Below are 22,519 nucleotides of genomic sequence, written 5' to 3'. Positions count from 1 at the left end.
CCCAGAAGCAATGAATCATTTTTAATTGAGGCTAGGATAATGTTTTGTTCTTTTTTCTCTTACTTTTCTCGTTAAAGTTCCTAAACAACATGAGAAAATGAAATGTTAGTACATATATAGGTATAAATCACTGAAGTCTAATATGTTTGAGATGTTATAGCTGCATTAGGAAAAGATGTGACCAAGTATTCGAATTTCTTATGTTACACTGATCTCTAGTGGTTACATTGTATAACACATTATGAAAAAAATTTTGTTCAAAATAGAATTGATAGTTTTGAAAGAAATGCTATTCTCATTTTTAATAAATACTGAGTCCTTCAGTTATTTATTTAATGATAGCTAGGTTCATGTCTGCTTCCATTGAAAGCAGGATTTGTGACTTATTCATCATTCTCAAAATGAAACACAGTCTCACTCCTAGTGTTCCTCAGAGAATATTTTGCTAGTGGGAATAGCAAGGCATATTCTGGATGGTATATTTTCTTTTCCCATTTCACTTTCCACTGTTTCAGATAACCACAGTCAAACCCAGTCTAAAAGTTCTCAATGGAAATTCCAGAAAAGGCAATTTATAACTCCTAAATTAGGTCCCAGTCTGAACAGAGACTCAGAACCCACTTTTTTCCCTTCCAGGAGTGAGTTGTTCCTTTATGACCCACTGAGTGCATTATCTCTTAATCTCTCATTTGGTAGCATTGACTACAACATTTCAATGATTGTTACCATATCTTATTTCACGTAATAAATCATATGTCCACCGAAACACAGTGGTAGTTATGTAGTACTTCCTAAATGTGAAAAGCAAGAAAAATCACAATGGACAAAGAAAAAAATGGTCATATAGTTAGATGCTAAGATCTATGATCGACACTCATGATGAAGTTTTCTATGCATAAAATTGTAAAGAAGAAAAACATAGATTTTTTTTTAACTTGGCATTGTCCTTGACCCAAAAAAATAATATGGAAACAATGTGCAATAGATATTTCATTACAACAAAAAAAATGGCATCAGGGCCTGAAGTGTAGCCTAGTAGCAGAGTGCTGGCCTAGCATGCAGGAATCCCTGGGTTCCATTCCTTGGAACCACATTCACAGAAAAGCCAGAACTGGTGCTGTGGCTCAAGCGGTAGAGTGCTAGCCTTGAGAAAGATCAAGGACAGTGCCCAGGCACTGAGTTCAAGACCCAGGACTGGCAAAAATGGCATTAATGAAGGATATTATATGGTATGTGACTTTCAGGCATCAGCTAGAAATCTTAGAACCTGGTTTCCATCAAGCAGGACCTACCAGATCACAGAATGAGGAAATGCAATGTTAGCTCAAACAAAATAGCAAATATAGCAAAATATCTATCACTGACCGCATATTAATTATGTGTAAGGCACTAGAATCATTGCAATGTAAATACTAGTTTTACTCTGATGTATGATATATGATTATGTCTATTTTGTGGATTAGGAAATTGAGTTTCAAGGATACTGAGGAGCTTATCCTAAACTATAGGAGAAGTAAATGGTAGTAAGGATGTAAAACTCATTGCTACTTGTTATTAAAGTATGGCATTTTCTTCTGTGTACTTTAGCTTGTTTATATTTCATGTATTGTCATACATGAATTAGATGTTTTGATATATACCATTAAAGTACATTGAAGAAAAGTAAGATAACCTGCACTACACGCATTAAATATCAAGTGTACAAATTTAGAAATGTAATTGTTCTTCTCTTACAGTCAACAGTGCTTTCAAGATTCTTTGATTCAGTTGCAATGTAACCATAAACGTAAGTAAACCTTTTTTGATCACCTTCTCTTTAAGATTTCAATTGGACATTCTATATAGAGATTTTTGTCACCTGAACTTTATTTTTATCATCATTCAATTCTCATGATCCAAAGCCTCACCCTCCAAGTAAAACAGATATTCTTTCTTCAATTCTATGAATAGCATGTGGTAAAAAACTGGTGGCTCCAAAAGTCAGCCCAAAAGTTGTTGGCGGAAACGATGTGGAAGCAGGGACCTGGCCCTGGCTCGTTGGTCTATATTACAGAGGTCAGCTGTTGTGTGGAGCAACTCTCATAAGCAGAGAATGGCTGGTGTCTGCTGCACACTGCGTGTATGGGTGAGTGCGGATTATGAGTCTTTTCTCAGTCAAAATCACCATCCAAGACACTGCTATGCTTCTCATATTTCTCAGCCTCACACACCTGATGAGGAAAATAATTCTGCATTTGACATGATAGCATTTCAATAAGTTTTCCTTAAAATCACAGATAAAAAATAATTCCACCAAAAATTCTTCTTCTGGCCAGGAGTGTGGCTGAGTAGTAGAGTGCTAGCTTAGCATTGCATGAAGCCCTGGGTTTGATTTCTTGACACTACATATACAGAAAAAAAAGCCTCAAGTGGTGCTGTGGCTCAAGTGCTAGCATTGAGAAAGCTCAAGGACAGTCACCGGGCCCCAGGACTGGCAAAAAAAAAAATCATCTTCATTTGTGACATAGATCTAGTATATATCAAGTATCACAGATACCAAGTCTTCTATCCATACAACATTTGAAAATTTTACCAACAAAGTAAATATTTGTGTTGTTTTGGTTTTTTTTTTTTTTTTGAGAAATGATCTAATTGCATTAGCCCACTTGCCCTAAGACTTTCTATGTAGCTCAGGCTGGCTTGGCACTCACAATCTTCCTACATCAGCCTCCCCAATTGCAGAAATTTCAGGACATTTTCAAGACCACAGATTTAATATTTATCATGCAAGTTATGCTTGTTACCACCTAATTAGGCTAATGCTTATTGTTGACAAGTTTTTCAATACCAAAAAGCATACACAGGAAGCCCCCACACCAGCAATTTTATGCATTCTTGAAGCTTAAGTGCTTTTTTTGTGAATCAAAATACTTAACTACAACTCAGGTTAGACCTAGTCAATAAAATTAAAATGTAGAACTAGTGACCATATGAAACTAATGATTTCATAACAAAATAGAGCCAAATGCAAGCAGAATTCTAGGTCTTATTTCTCCATTTTAAGAGCAGCCAGATCTCACCTAATGCTAGAGGAAGGAACAAGGAAAATGAAGAAGAACATAGTAAATGGAGAAATAAATTGTCCTAGACTCAGAAATATGATGTCTCTCTTTTCATATGACATAAGAATACTTGAATATTTCTAAGTCATTTCAAGAAATAGAAACTTCCTCAGTAGTAGGAGGACTTTTTTTCTGCCTCTCACTTAGTAAGTAACACCCTAGAGACTTGCTGGTGCAGTAGAGTTACACATCTGAGCATAAAGCCAGAAGCCTGTCTCTAAAGACCTGCGTGTGCTCAGACACTGCAGAAACAGCTGTAACTAACCAAGTAAAAGAGGTGAACCCTTCCAACTAACATAGACAATGAAAGTGACTGTACACATAAAGACTAGTAATTGTCAGATCCACACAATTGTCTACATTTTAGTGATAATAAGGAAAGACAAGGGAGAATGAACACTGAAGAACTGAATTTACACCTAAACACCTAAGAGAACAGAATGAGAATAAAGCCTAAAACTAAAGTGGAGGAATCTAGAAAGACAGCATCCATGGCCAGATCTCATGTTGGTCAACACACAGATCGATGGAGCTATGCAAGGTTTCATTCCATGATAACATTCTCTGAGAGTATGTATTCAGTGCTATAGATCAGGTATTACAGTCTCTTGCAGTAAATGTACAAGTCAGAGATGGGTAACATCATATCACTTCTGTGATATAAGTAAGAGATATTTCTAGCTATAGAGTTAGTCTTTTCTATTGCACATAGGTAGTTATTAGTAAATTAGATGATCTCAAAATTAGTAAACTGGTAAACTCTTTGATGTTCTCTCCTCAAATTGTCCCCTTTAAAATCTTAAATGCACTTAGAAAAATACAGGCACTTTCCTATGACTTCAAGTACAATAGTAATGTTGAACAGAAAGGCACGATTTTTGATTCCATAAATGTGGCTGAGTTCGCTTGTGATTACAGACTAGGCAATTTAGTATGCGTTTATATCTCTTGGTCTGCAGAGGGACCTTGATATACCCTATAGGATAATTATCCAAACAAATTAAGATGAATGAATATTATGAATGATATAAACGTGAAATGAAATATTATTCCTATTCCTATTCAGGAGAGCAGGAGAAAAACTTCAACTGTTGTTCAATAAATAGCAGATTAATTTCTGAACTTTTTGCATTGATACACCACCACTGATATAAAACTGGTAAGAACAGTAGAATGCTGAAATATATAACTTTATATGTAGCATATCTGAGATACAGTAAGAAATTCACACTTACATTTATAGCCTAGTACTGAAATAAGCTGATGAATCTAATAAAACTCTGGAAAATAATGTTTTAAGTAGTTTGACACTGATTATAAAATAGTTGTACATAACTTCTACCACACTAAAAAGTTGAAAATCTGGGCTTCATCTGAATGCCTCACACATTTGAAGGTAATTTGCTTATTATTTACAGGTATTCTAAAGTATAAACATCCTGAGTGCACTATCATTTCTCCATTTGTTATTGACCTAGTCTTATCGTTTTAAGGTATTAGGATAATGAAGATTATCTCCTACTTACAGTAATACTGTAATAGCATTCTGGGATTACAGTACATTTTTCAGATCAAAAAGATGAGCAGCTGAGGATACAGCTCAGTGGTAGCCCTTAGCTAGTGTGCATGGGCCCCTGGGTTTGACCCATGAGATACCTTTATCATTTATTTCTTTCTGGTAGGTTTTTAATCAATTTGAAACCTTGTTTCTGTCCCTTCCAATACATTCATATGTATTCTGTATGTCTTCCTTGGTCCAGTTCCTTGACACATTCTAGTGGCACTATTTTTCATCACACTTTTATGAAAAGCAGACAGAATAATCAGTCTACTAGAAGTTTCAGTATCAGAACTCCGAGGTATCACTTCTTCAAGAGTGACGTGATCATCCTCAGTCACATTGCTGAACCCTCTTATTTGACTTTGCATAACAACATGTGCTAGTGTGACTTACCATACAGCACCATAGCAGTATGCAATGGCCATAAGCGGTCCTCAGTCATTCCTAGACATGGATTGCTTCCTGCTTTTTAGATATTCATTCAAATGATATTTGCTAAGTGTTGAACCTATGCTAAACATTAGGAAGTCTTCAGAATTAGAAAACTGTCCAGACTAACAGAATCCTTTTCTTGATCATTTTTGTATGACAGATTAAGACAGAAAAAAATTTCAAATAAGAATTTGGGGGAAAGATTCCAGCAAAAAAAATGAAGCATGAAATGAGTACAGACAGGAGAGCCAAGGGGTGACTTTGTACCATGTGTTGAAGAGACTATCTTTTCTATAGTATATGTTATTGGCTCTACTGCCGAAATTGAAAGATGGTAGTTGAGTGGTTTTACTTCAAGAGTCATCTTGACTTTTTCCTCTTATCTGCTGTCTCACAGCCTCTTTCTCTTTCTCTTCACATTAAGATCCATGCTTCTACAGGGCAGATACCAGTAGAATGTAGCAAAATTCAAGTCCCCTTTTTCTACCAAAATATATTCTATATCTGCCATATTTATCACCAGGCTATACAGTATACTTACTCATGTATGCCCACATTTTCCCATGCACATTGCCCCCTCGGGCTTCTTTCTTTACAAGAAAGTATATTCTTTCAGACAATATGTTCTAAATTTATGGAGTTTCTTTTCTTCATCAAAAATTGTATACCTATGCCAAGCACCAATGGCTCACGCCTGTAATCCTAGCTACTTGAGAGGCTGAGATCTGTGAATCGTGGTTCAAATCTAGCCTTGGCACAAAAAGTCTGTGAGACTCCTAACCTCCAATTAACCACTAGAAAAGCAAAAGTGGTGCTGTGTTTCAAGCAGTAGAGTGATATCTATGAGCTGCAAGAGCTCAGGGATCGCACCCAGGCCCAGAGTTTAAGCCCTACGACCAACCAAGGAACAAACAAGCTAACAAAAAACAAAAACTCAACCATCTTAATTTGACTTGATACCTTCCTTTGAAGAAAGATAAATAATATGTATTTACATGATTTCAAAACACACGTATTTTAATTCAACATTAAATTCATAATTTGCTTGGTATTTACAGAAAACTAATCTTAAAATTACTACCTCATGTATTTCTTACTTTGCACTTCATTTTATTTATAATTATATAATTCATGTATCACATTGATATATATTTGTATTATCTGCACAGAAATTATTTATGTAAATACTTTTTTGCCAGTACTGGGTCTGAGCACTGCCCTTGGACTTTCTCAAGACTAGAGCTCTACCACTTGAGCCACAGCACCACTTTGGAATTTTTCTATGTATATGGTACCGAGGAATGGAATTCGGGTCTTCATGTATGCTACTCAACACTCATACCAGTAGGCCAAACTCCAGGCCCCTGTAAATAAAAATTTTATCTCAGTAATATTAGCCAATATTTATTCAAGGGATATAAGGTCTTTATATGGATTGTTTGAAATTAAGAGAATGCCTATATCTCTGTATAACATATATATTGTATAACATAGCACATAAAAATAAGTAAAAAAATTCTGCTAAAGTGGCTTTATACCTATTTTTCTTCAAAATCTATCATATAGTTCAGATGGGGATGAGTGATTTATTTGGCTTGATTTAAATGATTGTTGAATTAAGACAACTCAAAAAAAGAATAGATAAGCATATGTGAATTAATGCACCTTCTATCTGGCAAATATCATGTAACCCTTTTACTAATTACAATAAAAAAAAGACTAGATAAGCTCCCAAATTCCTAACTAATTTGTAGGTACTATATTTCATCTGATAGTTAATAATTATAATTACTACCATGGGAGGGCCTACAGGTAGCACAGAGTTAAGAAATCACCAGTGCCCCACATTATGTTCAAATATTAAGTAGAATACAATACACAAATTATGAACCGTGAAGATTAAGAACACATGCTTTAAGCTACTAGCCTAATTAAATATGATTTATCAGGTTAATTTGACACACTGTATAATTTTTAAAAATTGTTATGGTGCTGCTTGGAAAATAACATCTCTTTATGTTATTGCTTCAACATCAGCTTAAGTAGTAGTACAGAGTTAGAAAACTCACTTCCACATGCACAGTTCACATTTCTCTCCTACTATTTTGCTCACATATTTCTATGTTTGTGAATTTTCACCAATGTATGCTCCATGTTCATCCTACTGTTGTACTGCCTCATTATTCCTGCATCTTTTCAGAGTGGACATGTGTGCAGATCACAAACATATCCAATATTTATCAGAATTGTGAGCCACTGGGGAAAAAACTGAATTCCTAAACTTCATTTCCATCCAGAAATGATATTATTTAATAGCCATAATAATAATGAGGTTATTAGACACAGGAAAATCTTCCTTTTACCAATTACCTAATGCTAAGGAACAGGAAAAACAATGCCTTCAGGTATACCTTTTTTGTTTGTGGTAGTGTGGGTGTTGATGAGGGCTTGAACCCTGGGCCTGGGCACTGTTCCTGAGCTCTTCAGCTCAAGAAAAACACTCTACCATGTGGAGCCACAGTGTCACTTCTGGTTTTCTGGCTGAAATAGGACAACAAGGGAGAGCTTTTCCTTTATTCAAGGAAGGCCCAGGTGGATGTGGAGTACCAGGCAGCTTGTAATCAAGTTATCTGCAGTTATCATTGTGCCAAGTGTGCACTGAAATACTGAATTCTCTGTCCCAGAACTGGGAAAGCAAGAAGGCATCTCAAGAAACAAACAGGTCTCATACAATAACATACTCCCACATAGCATCCAGCACATCTCTGGAGCTGCCAGCAACCTCTTGGAGCAGAGTTGTCATGGTGCTCTTTTCTTTCTTCCACTTCCTTATTCCCTCTTTTCAGTTCTCAGTTCCTCCCAGGGAACCCTGTCTAGAATTATGAAAGAACCCTCCACCTCTAGGATCCTACCCATCCTTTCTGTCTTTTCACTCAGTTCTTACTTTCTCCCACAGAACCCTGCCCAAAATTGGATGGACCCCAGATTTGGCCCAAGTGAAGGCTTGGAAGTCAGGCTTAGTTCCTGACTATCAATATCTAGCAATCAAATATAGAGATTTGAAAACTATATTATGTATTACTATAAATGTAGTGTCTTATTAAAAAAGATATTTTTTTAAATCATCTGATGTTCCAGTCCAGAGATGTTAAACCAACTGTAGAAAGGGAGAAAGCAGATATCTGTGCTATTTGTAATTGTTCTAGGTAATTCTGGGAGAACACTAGAGTAGAGAATCACATAGTAAAATTGGAGATCAAGAGATGGATGACTTGGGAACCAGGAGTATGGCCTAGTGGTAGAGTGCTTGCCTAGCATGCACAAAGCTATGGGTTGGATTGCTTTATACCACAAACACATGGTAAGTTGTCAACTGAGAGAAGAGTATAAAGATAAAGAATTATGGGAGAGCTTATAACAATCAGAAGTGGTGCTCTGGCTCAAGTGACAGAGTGCTAGCCTTGAGTGTCCAAGGACAGTGCCTAGGCCCTGAATTCAAGCCCAAGGATTGGAGAAAGAAAGAGAGAGAAAGAGAGAGAGAGACAGAGAGAGACAGAGACAGAGACAGAAAGACAGAGACAGAGAGAAAGAGAGAGAGAAGGGGGAGGGAGAGAGAGAGAAGAGAGAGGAGTTAATAGATATGTTAGAGAAAGATTAAGGCTTTTTTATAATATGATGGGAAATATAAAATTTTGTTCATATGTTAATCCAGAAAAGCTGATCTCAAAGTCCTGGGTAGAACAATGATTGATTACCAGAGTAAAAACTAGGTGGAGGGATCAGGAGCCACGTGAGATAGGTAGCCAGTGGGTAGAGCAAGAGAAGTAAATTTGAGGTTTAAATGCAGAGCTGGGTAACTATAGATAACAAGTAATATCCTGTACATTTCAAAAAATCTGAATATCTTGCCTCAAAATATAATAAATCAAGGAGATAAGTACATTTACCATGATTTGAACATTATACAATGAAAATGTGTGCTAAAACACTTGGAATTCTATCAGTTTGTCCAATTTTATTGTAAGTTAAGAATAATGAATGCTTTTGAATAATTCTTTGTAGAATTATAAGAATATGATAGAATGGGCAAGCATAATTTTAAATTTTTATATAAGAAATGATCAGATAACTAGCTGTTTTGACTACAGAATTCCTAATCCTTATTTACCATCTTCAGGAGAAATGTAGATCCATCAAAGTGGACAGCATTCCTAGGTCTGCATATGAAATCAAATCTTTCTTCTCCTCATATAGTAACCCGGTTGATAGATCAAATTGTCATAAACCCTCATTACAATAAACGGACAAAGAACAATGACATTGCCATGTTGCATCTTGAATTTAAAGTGAATTACACAGGTAAAAATGAAATGATTTTCATTATCTTATCTGCATAAATTACTCCAAAAGAAGAGTTGAAGTATTATCACTATGAGTAAATTAGTAATTCAATAGATTGTATGATCTGTAACAGAACTCTTTGTAACTCATCTGGAATTGATGTATAGAGAACATTTAAATTCTATTCACGGAAGTATTTAAATCCAGATATTTGAAAAGGACTTGTAGAATAATATTCTTAGCCAGGAGAGATAGCTACTACCCTGTTGCTGGGGGTGTAAACTCATTCAACCACTATGGAATGCAGTATGGCGATTCCTCAAAAGACTAAGCTCCTCTATGACTCAGTAATTTCTCTCCTTGGCATTTACCCAAATGTCCAGAAACAAGGACATACTAAATCCACTATCTACCATATCAAAGATATGTAACCAACCCAGATGCCCTCGAGAGATGACTGAATCAAGATGTGGTATTTATACAAAATGGAATTCTATGATACCATCAAAAAGAATAACATTGCCCCATTTGTAAGGAAATGGAAAAACTTGGAAAAAAATTATATTAAGTGAAGTAAACCAGACCCAAAGGAGCATAGGTTCAATGGTTTCTCTCATTTGTAATAATTAGTTCACACCTAGGACTCCCCTGGCAGAGGATTACAATAGCACAAAACCTAGCTAGTTCTTAATGTACTATGTTATTTCTCTTCTCTTTTGTTGCCCTTTGGTTAACCTCATATTGTTACTGTATCTGACTTTGTTACCTGGTATATCGTATATATACGTATATTTGTTTATTTGAAATAGATAAGGGAAGGGGGAAACAAGATGATTGGAAGAAGTAAGGGGAGGAAATGGGGACAAAAACATAAAAAGGGTTATCAATGAGTGAGAAGTAATGCACCTACTATCTGGCAAATCTAACTGTAACCCCTCTATACATTACCCCGACAATAAAAACTTAAATTAAAAAAGACTAATATGCTTACAGCTCTCCCTTTTAGCCCAAAGAAAAATGTGATGATATTACACATGTCCTCTCCAAATTTTATACAATAGAAAGATAACTCTGTGTAACCAGAAGGACATGGTAAGGTGTCAACTAAGAGTATAAATATAAAGTATTATAGATAAAGAATCTTCTGGGAGAGCTTATAATACAACCAGAATAGTCTTGGAAAACATGTAGGAATTCACTTGAAAAAGTGAACTTTGTCCTGAGAGGTTCTACTCAATTCTAGCCCTTATTCTGAAATGTTTTACAAGCCCAGTATCAAGAGAGTGCTGCCATCTTTGTGCTTGCCTGAAGCTGCTGTGTACATGTATTGCAGAGCTTGTCAAAGCAGATTATTTCTCTGCTTAATAGGATAAGCCTAGTCTTTGAGGATAAACACTGTATACTGATTTTTGTGTCTTCTCTAGGCTTTAGGATACTGGGAGCTTACTCCCAGTACTCCAAGCCACTTACAAATTGATATACAGGGCCTTAGACGTCAGTGAGCAGTTTCAGAGCCACTTTACAAAACCTGCAAGATACCTTTTTTAATGTCGAATTAATTGGAGACAAATTTTAACAATGCCCAAATTATATTAATATCGAAGAAGGCCTAACCAAAAGTTCACAGCACTGACTCTACTTCTAATTGAGTATGCAGATTTAGAAGTCTATACAAGTGATTTACTCTTCACCAAGATACTTTACATCACAAAAGGGCAATTAGAGGACAAGATGTATAGATGTATGAGATGAATAAAGGACATCAGCGGCAGCAAAATGGTGTCAAAGAAAGGCTACTCTAAAATTCCTTTATTTCTTCATACCTAAACGGTATTTTCATAAGGATGAAACCAAAGTTCAGGCTTTGTAGATTAAATATTGAAGTTAATGGCTCAAAGTGTGTTAAAAATGTATATATGGGGCCAGGAGTTTGGCCTAGTGTAGAGTGTTTGCCTAGACTGCACAAAGACCTGGGTTTTTGATTCCTTGGTACCACATACATAGGAAAAAAAGCCAGAAGTGGTTCTGAGGCTCAAGTGGTAGAGCTCTAGCCTTGAGAAAGTCCAAGGACAATGCTCAGGCCCTGAGCTCAAGCCCAGGACTGGTCAAAAGAAAACTGCATATGTGTATGTAATTGTTTTTGTTCATTCGTCTTACTTGTTTTTCAGATTATATACAACCTATTTGTTTACCAGAAGAAAATCAAGTTTTTCTTCCAGAAAGAAATTGTTCTATTGCTGGCTGGGGAACAGTTGCATATGAAGGTAAATTATCAGATTTGAAAGAAGGGAAAATACATGCTGGTGGGACATATGAAATTGTATGGCCTAGGAATGTTTTTAACACTGTTAACAGCTTTTATGCTCTAACCATTTTTCCATATCTCCTAAAACTTTACCTGGCTTAGATTAATATTTTATGTTATAAATATTTCTAGATTATATAGACAATATTATAAAACTATAATCCTTGAAAAGAACACTAGAACCTCCAAAACTTTTTATATTTGATTTTAGTTACGTACAAGCATTCTGATAAATAGAAAAGATGTATCTATTGAAATGAATCTAAATCAAAACTAATTTTATAAGTCCATTAACTTTATAAAGTACATTTTCTACAGTTGGGGGAGAGGGAGTCATGAAACTTGACTTCAGCCTGGATGCTGTCCCTGAGCTCTTCAGCTCAAGGCTACCACCTTACCCCTGGGCCTTGGTGTTGTCCCTGAGCTCTTCAGCTGGAAGGAAAAAGAAAATATTTGCATATTTTTGGTTAGGATGTAAATTAATATACCCATTATAAGGTAGTATGCCTTATCCTCCACAGTAGGTGGAATATAGCCCCAAATAAATTAGAAACAGACATACCATACAAGCTAGCTATTTCACTATGAGTTCTATGTCCAAAGGAAATGGAATCCATATGTCCAAGAGACACCTGAGTTCTTATGTTCATTGCAGCACTAGTCATAAGAGTAAGGAAATAGAAACGAAGTTGAGTGTCAATCAATGATGAATAGATAAGAAAATTGTGATTTATCTTTACAATGAATCACTATTCAATTAAGAACACCCTCCCATTTTGTGTTTTGAGAAAACATGGTTGACATGATGCGTCATGAATTGAAAGTGAATTACACAGGTAAAAATGAAATGCTTTTCATCATCTTATCTGCATAAATTGCTCCAAAAGGAGAGCTGAAGTTTTATCAGAGTGAGTATGTTAGGACTTCATAAAATTAGATGATTTGTTACAGAAATCTGTGTAGCTTCTATGGAATTGTTACTCTTCTTAAGGGTAATGTATCAGGTATCAGGCACAGAAAAATTAAAAAACAGAAAACATGATCCTACTTACATTGTGGACTCTGGAGAAGTTGAACTCATAAATACTGCAAAATTACGGTGATTCCTACAGACAAGAGAAAGTTACAAGTGTAGGAAGTTCCATCAATAGGTTCTGTGCTATAAATCGATCAAAACAAGAAACTCTGATGTGTATTAATGCCCAGTAGGTTACCTATGGGCATTACATTAAAAAAATACAAAATTATTTTACAAGCTTTCTCCATTTAACATTATACAATGCATCAAAAGATGACATGGTGACATGGTTTCCCAAAAATATATAGCTATTCATGGCTTTATTTAATGAATTTTAATATATTCCAGTATGTTGTGGACTTTAAATAAAATCATGATGCTCACTGGCTAACAATAAGCATCTTAACAATTGCTAACAGGAGGAGTCCATCTAGAAAAATACCAAGTAAAAAGGAAAGCTACTGTAGCATGACACAAATCCCCCTATCTCCAAAACCAATGATAGCCATTGTGCTTAAAAGTCTGAAAACGTGGGCTCTATGAAAAAAAGAAATAGTGAGAAACCCTAATTTCATAAGAGAAAAGCAGGAAGTTCTGAGTCAGATGCTTGCCCGATGATCCTAACAAAGATTGTGCTCAGAAATTACATTATATTGCTCAAAATATTTTCATGTCAGTTCTCCCTAAAATACATTGAAGCCAAACACTGTATATTCTTGTATTTCCTCCATTAGAAACGTCATGGTTTATTAAATTAGAAATCTAAAGAGTAAAAAATGACTTCTAAGTAGGTATATTTTCTTCCAGGCTTCAAACTAAAGGACATTTTATGGGCACAATACAGACTCTTCAAAAGCAAATTATGCACTAATGAAATTTGAGACTCTGTTCCATAGAGGGGGCAAAACTGAGCTGAGTAAACTTAGCACACATTCACTTATTGTTAGTCAGAAATATGTTTAATTGACTTAAGAATGTCTCCAATAGAGGAATGGAGCCAGAAACAAATGTTATATCTGAGATCAAATTGATTTAGACATCATTGGCTACATTATAATTCTTGGATAATTATAATTTTAATAAACTTTATGAACTTTGCTTTATACGTAATTTCATAGACTCTGTTTTGCATTCTGGGTGAATATTGTTCTGACTATTTAGCTAAGAAATGCAGGAAAATTCCTTAATTATTTTTAGTATATCAGCGGCACATTAGATTAAAAACATGGTCTTGAACATTTCTGTGACACAGGATGACAAAGTCACTAAATTCTCCTCACCTTTCTGCTTCTCCCCAGGAAGCCAGCGAATAAGCTGATATTAGAAAGTACTTATCTTTTATGTATCCCGTGCTCCTGGCACCTGCTTATTTAATATCCCTCTTGGGATTAATGGTTTCATAAACATATTCATACTTCAGTAGACAAGTCACTTGAAAAAGAGAGTATAACTACACTGTGATCATAAAAGGCTTCTTTCCTCTTCACCTGCATGTGAATGGCACACTGATTATCCCCGGACCAGAGCACAGTTCATGGAGCTTGCTCTCCATGTAGTCTACACCTGCTTACTCACATAGCACCACAAAGAAGCTGAATGACTTTACACCAGAGGAAGAAAAGGAGGGAGAGGAGGAGGCTGGGCTTCTTCAGGTGCCAAATGAAAGCACTTTTGGATTTCTGAGTCAGGGCTCATTTGTGTGAATGAAACTAATTGTTTAGGTGGGCTTTATTTCCCAGAGCAGTACTGTAACTGTTCACAACCATTGAAAATACCTAAAGACTACCCTAGTTCCATGGGCCATTCTGACCAGCCGTTGGGGGGGGGGGGGGGGAATGCATGACTGCTCTGCATTGAGTGAAATCTGCAGATGGGTTTTATTTATACGAGAATGCAAGGTTGGTAGTTAGTTCCATTTTTCTATCCATACAATGGCTCAATCATGAAAGGAAAATGTTGGAATAAATAAGACTGATAGTGTTCCATTCAATAGAGCACACTGATCACATCTCACTGACTGCTTCATCCATTTGATCAGGTCCAACTGCAGACATATTGCAAGAAGCTAATATCCCTCTTCTATCAAATGAGAAATGCCAGCAGCAGATGCCGGAATATAACATTACGGAAAATATGATATGCGCAGGCTATGAGGAAGGAGGAATAGACTCTTGTCAGGTGAATATGTAAAACTTGTTACCTTGCATTTTCAGAGACCATCTCAATTTAAATATTTCACAAGTAATAAAATCATCCCTGAAGTCCAATTCTTTTTATTTTGTGGGTCATGGGGTTTGAACTCTGGGCCTGGGTGTTGTCTCTGAGCTCTTCAGCTCAAGGCTACTGCCCTACCCCTTAAGCCACAGAGCCACTTCTGGTTTTCTGGTGATTAATTGGTGATAAGAGACTTTTAGTGTCTGGGCTGGCTTTGAACATAGATCCTCAGATCTCATCCTCCTCAGTTGCTAGAATTACACGCGTGAGCCACTGTGCTTGGCTAAATTCTTCTTTTATATAAAAAAGATTTATTTTCATAGTTCTCTTCAGTGGACAAAACTAAGTTTTACAAGGTCCAAGGGAGACAAATTTCTTGGATAGCAAATAGCTTTAATGATGAGAGAGACTAAATGAAAAGATTGTTTGGAAGAGGGCGTTCTTTCCTGGTATAAAGAGAAGGCTCTGAGATTTAGAAAATTAACCAGAAATTTTTTCCCTTGGTATTTTGTGAATGCCTCTACATCTTGTCATAAACAAAGCTGTTATTTTTGTCAAAAAAACCTAAGTTTTACAATTAAGAAACAGGATAATGATGTTTTAAGATGAGATATGATATACGACTGCATGGGATAGTAAGATAAAATGAAGAGTGATGGATCTGATTTGAGATTGAATATGTAACTTAGCTGAGAGAATTTGTTTTCAAATTTCTCTGGTCTTTTTCCTTAATTATGGTTGTTTTTGTCTTTGTGCTGGTCCTGGGGCTTGAGCTGAGGGGCATTGTCTCTGAGCCTTTGTGCTCAGGGTCTGTGTTCTACCACTTTGAACTATACTGTCATTTCCTTGGTTGAAAATTTCTAATTATTTTAGTCTCTGTATCAATGTAAAACAAATCAAACAAGCCTGAGGGCTAATTTGATTTGCAGGCCCCCAAATTATCAATCCTGAGTTTAGAGTATAATCCACATGTCAAATAACGAAATAATTTCTAGGAAAAGAAAAATATGAATAGCTTAAGGACAGCCATTTTTTAATGAGCAAGGGAAAATAACCTAGTATAACTCTGAGAACTATAAAATTCCTATATGGGAATATTCTTATCATTTTTAAATTTTATTTTAGAGATATGATGAAGTGGGATGACTACAATAGGAAAGCCAACATTGCACCACATTTGAATTGCCAATAACCATTGGCAAGGATGATCATCCATTAAAAATCTTAGCTGTATACTGGCCTCCCAAAATAGCATCTTACCTCCGAGAAATAACGGAGCTAAGTGTGAGCTCCATGAAAGATACATTTTCTCAATAAATACAACTTCTCTAAGTTTTGAACTGCAATTGATCCGTATGAATCATCGAGTAGTCATTAAGTAGTCTGGATTCTGTATTGAGACTTTTTTAAGGACTGAATTTCACCTAGGAGAGAGAGCATGTGATATTTGTTTTTCTGTCTGGTTTATTTTGCTTAACATGATGACACCCTAGTTCTGTCCATGATCCTGTGAATGATTTACTCTTATTCTCACATTGCCCATTGGCTAATGGTTACCTTTCTAGACTGATTTCATATAACTATTCTTGCTGTAGACATGAGTGGTCAGATATACTGATATACTGATAATTTATATTCCTGTCAAGCCAGTTTCTTGCCTCTCCTGAGAAGAATAAGTCTTTTGGTGGTAATAACTGAGTTTGGACAAGTAACTTTGAATTTATAGAGAGACATAAATGGTATAGCACATGGAAAGCAACAAGTAAATGCCCTTCAGTTTTATGTCATGAGATTAGTAAATTTATTTACTGTCATGCCTTCTGTGTTTGAAAATTAATGAAATATGAATGCACCAACATGCCCTGCATTAGATTAAACTTACAAGCATTACAGATAAAATAATTTATACATGGGAAAAATTTATATCTTGAGAAAATGATTTCATTGTTTAAGAGAAACAACTTGTTTCATATATACATTGAACTATAGAGAGATATATTGAAATATATGCACATATATAGCTGAAGACATCACAGCAAGTATTTCTGCAAATAAATCTGTGTATGTGCCTTTAATTAACTCAATATGTTAAGTTTTGTTAAACTTTCAGATTACTTTTTTTCAGCTTTAATGAAAATAGGCAAATTCAAGACAAATCAAATAAGTTTATACTTGTTTAGAATTTACCTCCAGATTTTTTTGCTCTCTTTTAAAACTAAAAGTATTCTTTTTTTTTTTTGCCAGTCTTGGGCTTGAGCTCATGGCCTGAGCACTGTCCTTGGACTTTCTCAAGGCTAGAGCTCTACCACTTGAGCCTCAGCACCACTTCTGGCTTTTTTCTATGTATGTGGTACCGAGGAATCGAACCCGGGTCTTCATGCATGCTTGGCAAGCACTTTAACCACTAGGCCAAACTCCCGGCCCCTAAAACTAAAAGTATTCTAAAGGTGGATATACTGCCATTTCTGAAATTTTATAGGATTAATGCCCAGGAAGGAAATCAGCTATACAATTATCATTATCATTAATGAGGATTATGTGGCAGTTACCTCACACACTAAGCACAAAATAGGATGGCTAATGTCATTGATTGTTACATTCAGCCAAGAACTCATTCCACATCTCTGAAATCTCAGTAGTCTCATCTTTCCATAGAACCTAAACAGGTTATTCACTAGTAAAAATATCATATACTACAAAATATGCTGTGTAAGAGAATATATTATAATTAAGAAATACTCTATATTGTCACATGATTGTTGGTTCAAGAAAGAGTAACTGATTTAATTACAACAGATTTAAACAATTGTGTAAACAATTACACGAGAAGGCATTAGTTAAAGCTGTGAAGCTGTTTTATCAATGTACTTCTTGAATGTGTACTTAGAGGCTTTATATTACTATTAGAGGCATTGTTGCCATTATATTATTTTTATTTTTTTAACAGCCATGACTTCAGGATGTCCCTCAGTCTACCATTGTGAGCCACAGCTCCATTTCCAGTTTTCTTACAGTTAATTGCAGATAAGAATCTCACAGGCATTCCTGCCTGGAATGGCTTTGAACCATGATCCCCAAATCTCAGTCTCTTGAGATTACAGGTTTGAGCCACCAGTACCCAGTGAGGTATTACTTTAAAATATAATTTTATTTTTATTATTATGTTTTTTTCAGACGGCTTATCATTTCATAAGTCAGATAATGAGTACATTTCTTTTTTGGACCTGGTCAACTTCAGCATCAATATTTTCCCTGCTGGGTCTTCATAACTAAATAATTAAATGCCAGCTGCCTTACCATAGGTTTCCAGTGTTGAGACAGTTGTGTAAATGTCTTCTCTTTATAAGACTGACTCGTGGCTATTCTTTTATTTTATTTATATATTCATTTATTTATTTATTTTGTAAGTCATGGGGCTTGAACTCAGCCTGGACTTTGTCCCTGAGCTCTTCAACTCAAGGCTACCACCCTTACCTTCCCGTTTTCTATAGGTTAAATTTGGAGATATGAGTCTCAGGTCCTTTTGTGCCTAGGCTGGCTTTGAACCTTGATCCTCCGATCTCATCCTCCTGAATAGCTAGGATTATAGGCGTGAGTAATGGCGCCCAGCTGGTGGCTATTCTTTTAATGATTCAAAGTTGGTTCTTTATTCATGACTTTCAAAGCATGAGCTCCAGTCTAGTAGATGGATTAACATCACTTGAGAATTTGTTGGAAATACAGATTTCAGGACCTATCTCATGTCTGCTAAGTCATCAACTCTATGAAGTTGGAACCTAGGGATTTGTACTTTATTTTGCCATTCAGGAGACTGTGACACACAGAGGACAATCCTCCCAAGCCTTTACATTTCTATTTCTTTATCAACGTAACACCCGAATGGAACATATAGTTTTGTTGATGTTTTATGTGTGGGCATTCATTCCTGTTTTGAAAGTAAATCAAGATGATTACTTACTTAAATGGAATCTAGTGATGAAATATAAGAACTGATGAGGAAGAAAGAGTTAGTTCTCCCAGCAGAGAAGCAATAAGCTTTGCTTATGTTTCTTGAGTGACTACAATTGTTCCAATATGTACTCAGTAATTTAAAATCCTTGTACATATAATAAAAATGTTTGGATCAATATAATCAATATTTTATCTATTCTGTTAAAGTAAATTAGCTTTTAAGGCAAGAGCCTAGTGAATCTCTTAAAATTATCAAAGCCTTTAAAGTTTACTTTTAATTTCTAAGTCATATATAATGTATTTGGAGACATATATGTATATATGTATATATACAGTTCCATAAATGTAAACACCTGGGTGTAGACTACTAGAGAGTTAGGATACAAAAATATAAGTCATAATCCCTCCCTTTAAACAGCTTGTGCTCATTTTTGCCTCTGGAATATAGGTAGGCTGCAGCGGCCAATGAAATTTATGTTCCTCTATACTTCAGAGGAAAAAATTGTCCTCTGATAAGCCACATTTTTCTCCTTTAAAAATATGACTGAGAGATGATAAAGAATTAAGCAAAATGTCTGTCAGGATATTCCCTAACATTAAGCTGAAGTCGAAATATTTTCTTACACTAGTGATTCTAAACACAGTATATATTATTTTATAATACATGAAAAATATATATTGCCTACTCAGGAGGCAGAGAAAAGGTGCTGGTGATCATACATCATATTTAGCAGAGGAAAAAATATTAGAGATCCGAACTCAACAAATAAGCCGGGTATAGTGATCTGCAGTTATATTTCCAGCTACTAAGGCGATACACATAGCCCACTAGTGGTGTAAGGTTAGGTCTGGACAAAAGAATGAGTCTACTGAAAAATAGCTAAAAGTTTGGCACCTTGGCCCAAGTGATACAGTGTTGCTTAGCAGGTACAAGGTGACACAAGGTCAAATTCAACAACTCAAATAATTATAAAAAGTATTGCATGATTAATATGAAAAAATATTTGCCAATTTTACATGATTAAATAATAACACTCTTTACATAATCTTATTTATGTTATCACTATGTGCAAATACAAGCTAACTCTACTATGATAAGCTATCATTAGTATCTGTGCTAACTAAAATCTTTTCTCTATCAGATGAAATCTTAGAATACATAGTCTTACCATTAGATAACATGCTAAATATTTGCTTACTTTCATTGAAATGTTAAGGTTTTCAAATCTGACTGCTGCCAGAAATCCAGTGCTACCCACAAGTATTAAAATCCACCACATCTACAACTTCTTTATTTTCTATAAAGCTATCAAGTAGATAATTTTCCTTTTCTTTGTAATACCTCCAGCATATCTTCTTTAACAGCACGCTTATCTTATAGATTCATTTTGACATGTTTCATTTTATGCTTGAGAGAACTGCTTATTACCCAAATACTTTCATGAAGGTAAGACCATCGGATTCAAAAATGTGAGAAAAATTATTCATTGTGTCTGTCATTGTTTTTTCCATGTCCTATTTATGAGATATAGGATAATGGTGAGAATATACACATACTTATATATGCACATATATATATGATGTGCATATCTTTATTTAAACTTTGTTCAGTTAACTCAGAACCATCCTACATATACTTGACCAGTCACCCACAGCTTTCTTCTTTATTGACTCTTAGGGAGACTCAGGAGGACCTTTAATGTGCCAAGATGACAACAGCTGGGTTCTTGTTGGTGTGACATCATTTGGGTATCAGTGTGCCGTGCCTCATCGCCCAGGAGTCTATGTCCGTGTTCCAAGGTTCACCGAATGGATTCGAAGTTTCCTACATTAAGCACTTCCTAACAAATGTGAAGGTTGAACACATTTCCCTATTTCACTCTAAGGAGCATCGGACCTGTGGAAACTGAGGGCTTCTGGGATATAAAGTATCAAAAACCTAAAAGTACCTAAATCACTGAAATTCTGGGATAGAAGATGTAGGGAGATAAAATCAAAGAATAAAGTTGACCTCTGCAATTTAAAATACCTTTATTTTTTTATTTCATTCTGAACTGTCTTTTACAGATATCATTGTTTCTTTTGTTGGAAATCATTACTCTTTTTTAAACCTTTTTATGTTGTTTAAAGAGATATTGGTTTAAGAAATATATCATATTTTAAAAATATAGAATAAAAGTAGACAAATTATGGAATTCACTTTCACTTAAAGTATATCATCATCTGAAATAAAGTGCTATTAGTTGTGTGGATTCAGTTTAGCTTTTTATTGTACAAATTTAAATTATTTTCTCAACTTTGTATCAAAATACATTGCCATTTCAATGTAAACAAAAAGCTTAATATTTTCATTGCTCATAAACATAGCAGGGACCATTGTAAGCACTGTTGATTCCTCTTTAATAAAATAAGCAATAACTTAAGCATGTTTATTCTGGCTCTCTTGTATGCTATACTAAGTATTTCTAAAATGTGAAATACTTATTTGGGCACAGCTGGATTATCCATTGGAGCCCAAAAATGTGTAATAAATGAATTTGCTTCACTCCTTTAATCTCTTGGATTATTTCCAGAGTAATGGCCAACTTCAATTCTGCTTGTGACACAGTATCTATTGATTCACTTGAGGAAACAAAACCCCATATATACTAAATATAATGCATACACACACACACACACACACACACACACATACACACACACGGGAGCTAAATGGCAGATGTGTGAAGTTTACTGGCGTTGAAAGAAGAGACAACCAGTATGCATTTGCCTATGGAAGAAAGGAGGCCAATCATACATGTGGCAGTATTCTAAAAGTTCAAGAGCAAGGGTTAGTTAAAAGTTTGTGTTTTGGAGTGAAAAGATTCCCATTGGAAATGGTCAGAGAAGGGGAAATCCTCATGTCAAGAAGGTATATGAAGATGGAAGTCTAAAACTGAGGAATGTAACTCTTGAGGTCCCTTTTCTAATCACCTTATCCCAGCAATAGTCTAGAGCAGGAGGCATGGTGTTTGTGTTTAATATCTCTAGACTGACCCACATCTCATCTCTTCACTTCAGATTAAAACTTTGTCCTGAAATTGAAAACCAGCAGATGGACCATATACAGGGTACCATCACAACCATCCTCTAACAGAGCAATTTAATTTTCCATCATTCATCACTTAGGATTTCATCATTACTACTAGCTCTTCAGATCTGTGTAAAAATAAATAAATAAACACATAAATAAATAAATAAATAAATAAATAAATAAATAAATAAATAAAAGACCTTCCACCATCCATTGGCTGCTTCAGTCTCGCAGCTGTCAGAGTTCTGGGTGGCACAGACAGAATAAACAAGTTAATCTTCCTTCCACTAAACCCTGACTAAAAGAAGAAATGCGTGACAAAAGCTGTGCGTGGCGAAAGTTAGTGGGACAGAAGGCATAGCCAGCAGCTGGTCTCTTCTCCAGAAAGTTGAGCAGTCATGGAAAAAAGGAGGCATGCTTCTAAAACATAGTTAAGATTATACTATCACTGCCCAGTTGCTGAGTCTTCAGCTCTAACGTCCACTAATGTCTCTTTTGCCTCTTAGTTTTGACAACCCATTTG

General features: G+C 35.5%; 1 protein-coding gene across 1 annotated transcript in view; it reads left to right on the top strand.

The window, feature by feature from the left end:
* Nucleotides 1–20,757, top strand: part of Tmprss15 (transmembrane serine protease 15) — a 93,699-nt gene extending 72,942 nt beyond the window's left edge. The window contains exons 21-26 of the mRNA XM_090333295.1: nt 1,737–1,786; nt 1,951–2,125; nt 9,272–9,453; nt 11,604–11,699; nt 14,797–14,936; nt 20,602–20,757. Of these exons, the coding sequence (XP_090189421.1) occupies nt 1,737–1,786; nt 1,951–2,125; nt 9,272–9,453; nt 11,604–11,699; nt 14,797–14,936; nt 20,602–20,757 (799 nt within the window). The remainder of the gene's footprint in view (nt 1–1,736; nt 1,787–1,950; nt 2,126–9,271; nt 9,454–11,603; nt 11,700–14,796; nt 14,937–20,601) is intronic.
* The last annotated feature ends 1,762 nt before the right edge of the window (nt 20,758–22,519 follow it).

Source organism: Megascapheus bottae, chromosome 1 (genome assembly GCF_031878675.1).
Source record: "Megascapheus bottae isolate mThoBot1 chromosome 1, mThoBot2.hap1, whole genome shotgun sequence".
Classification (NCBI taxonomy): domain Eukaryota; kingdom Metazoa; phylum Chordata; class Mammalia; order Rodentia; family Geomyidae; genus Megascapheus; species Megascapheus bottae.
The sequence above is the reverse complement of the archived record's forward strand: the minus strand, read 5'-3'. Positions and strand labels throughout refer to the sequence as shown.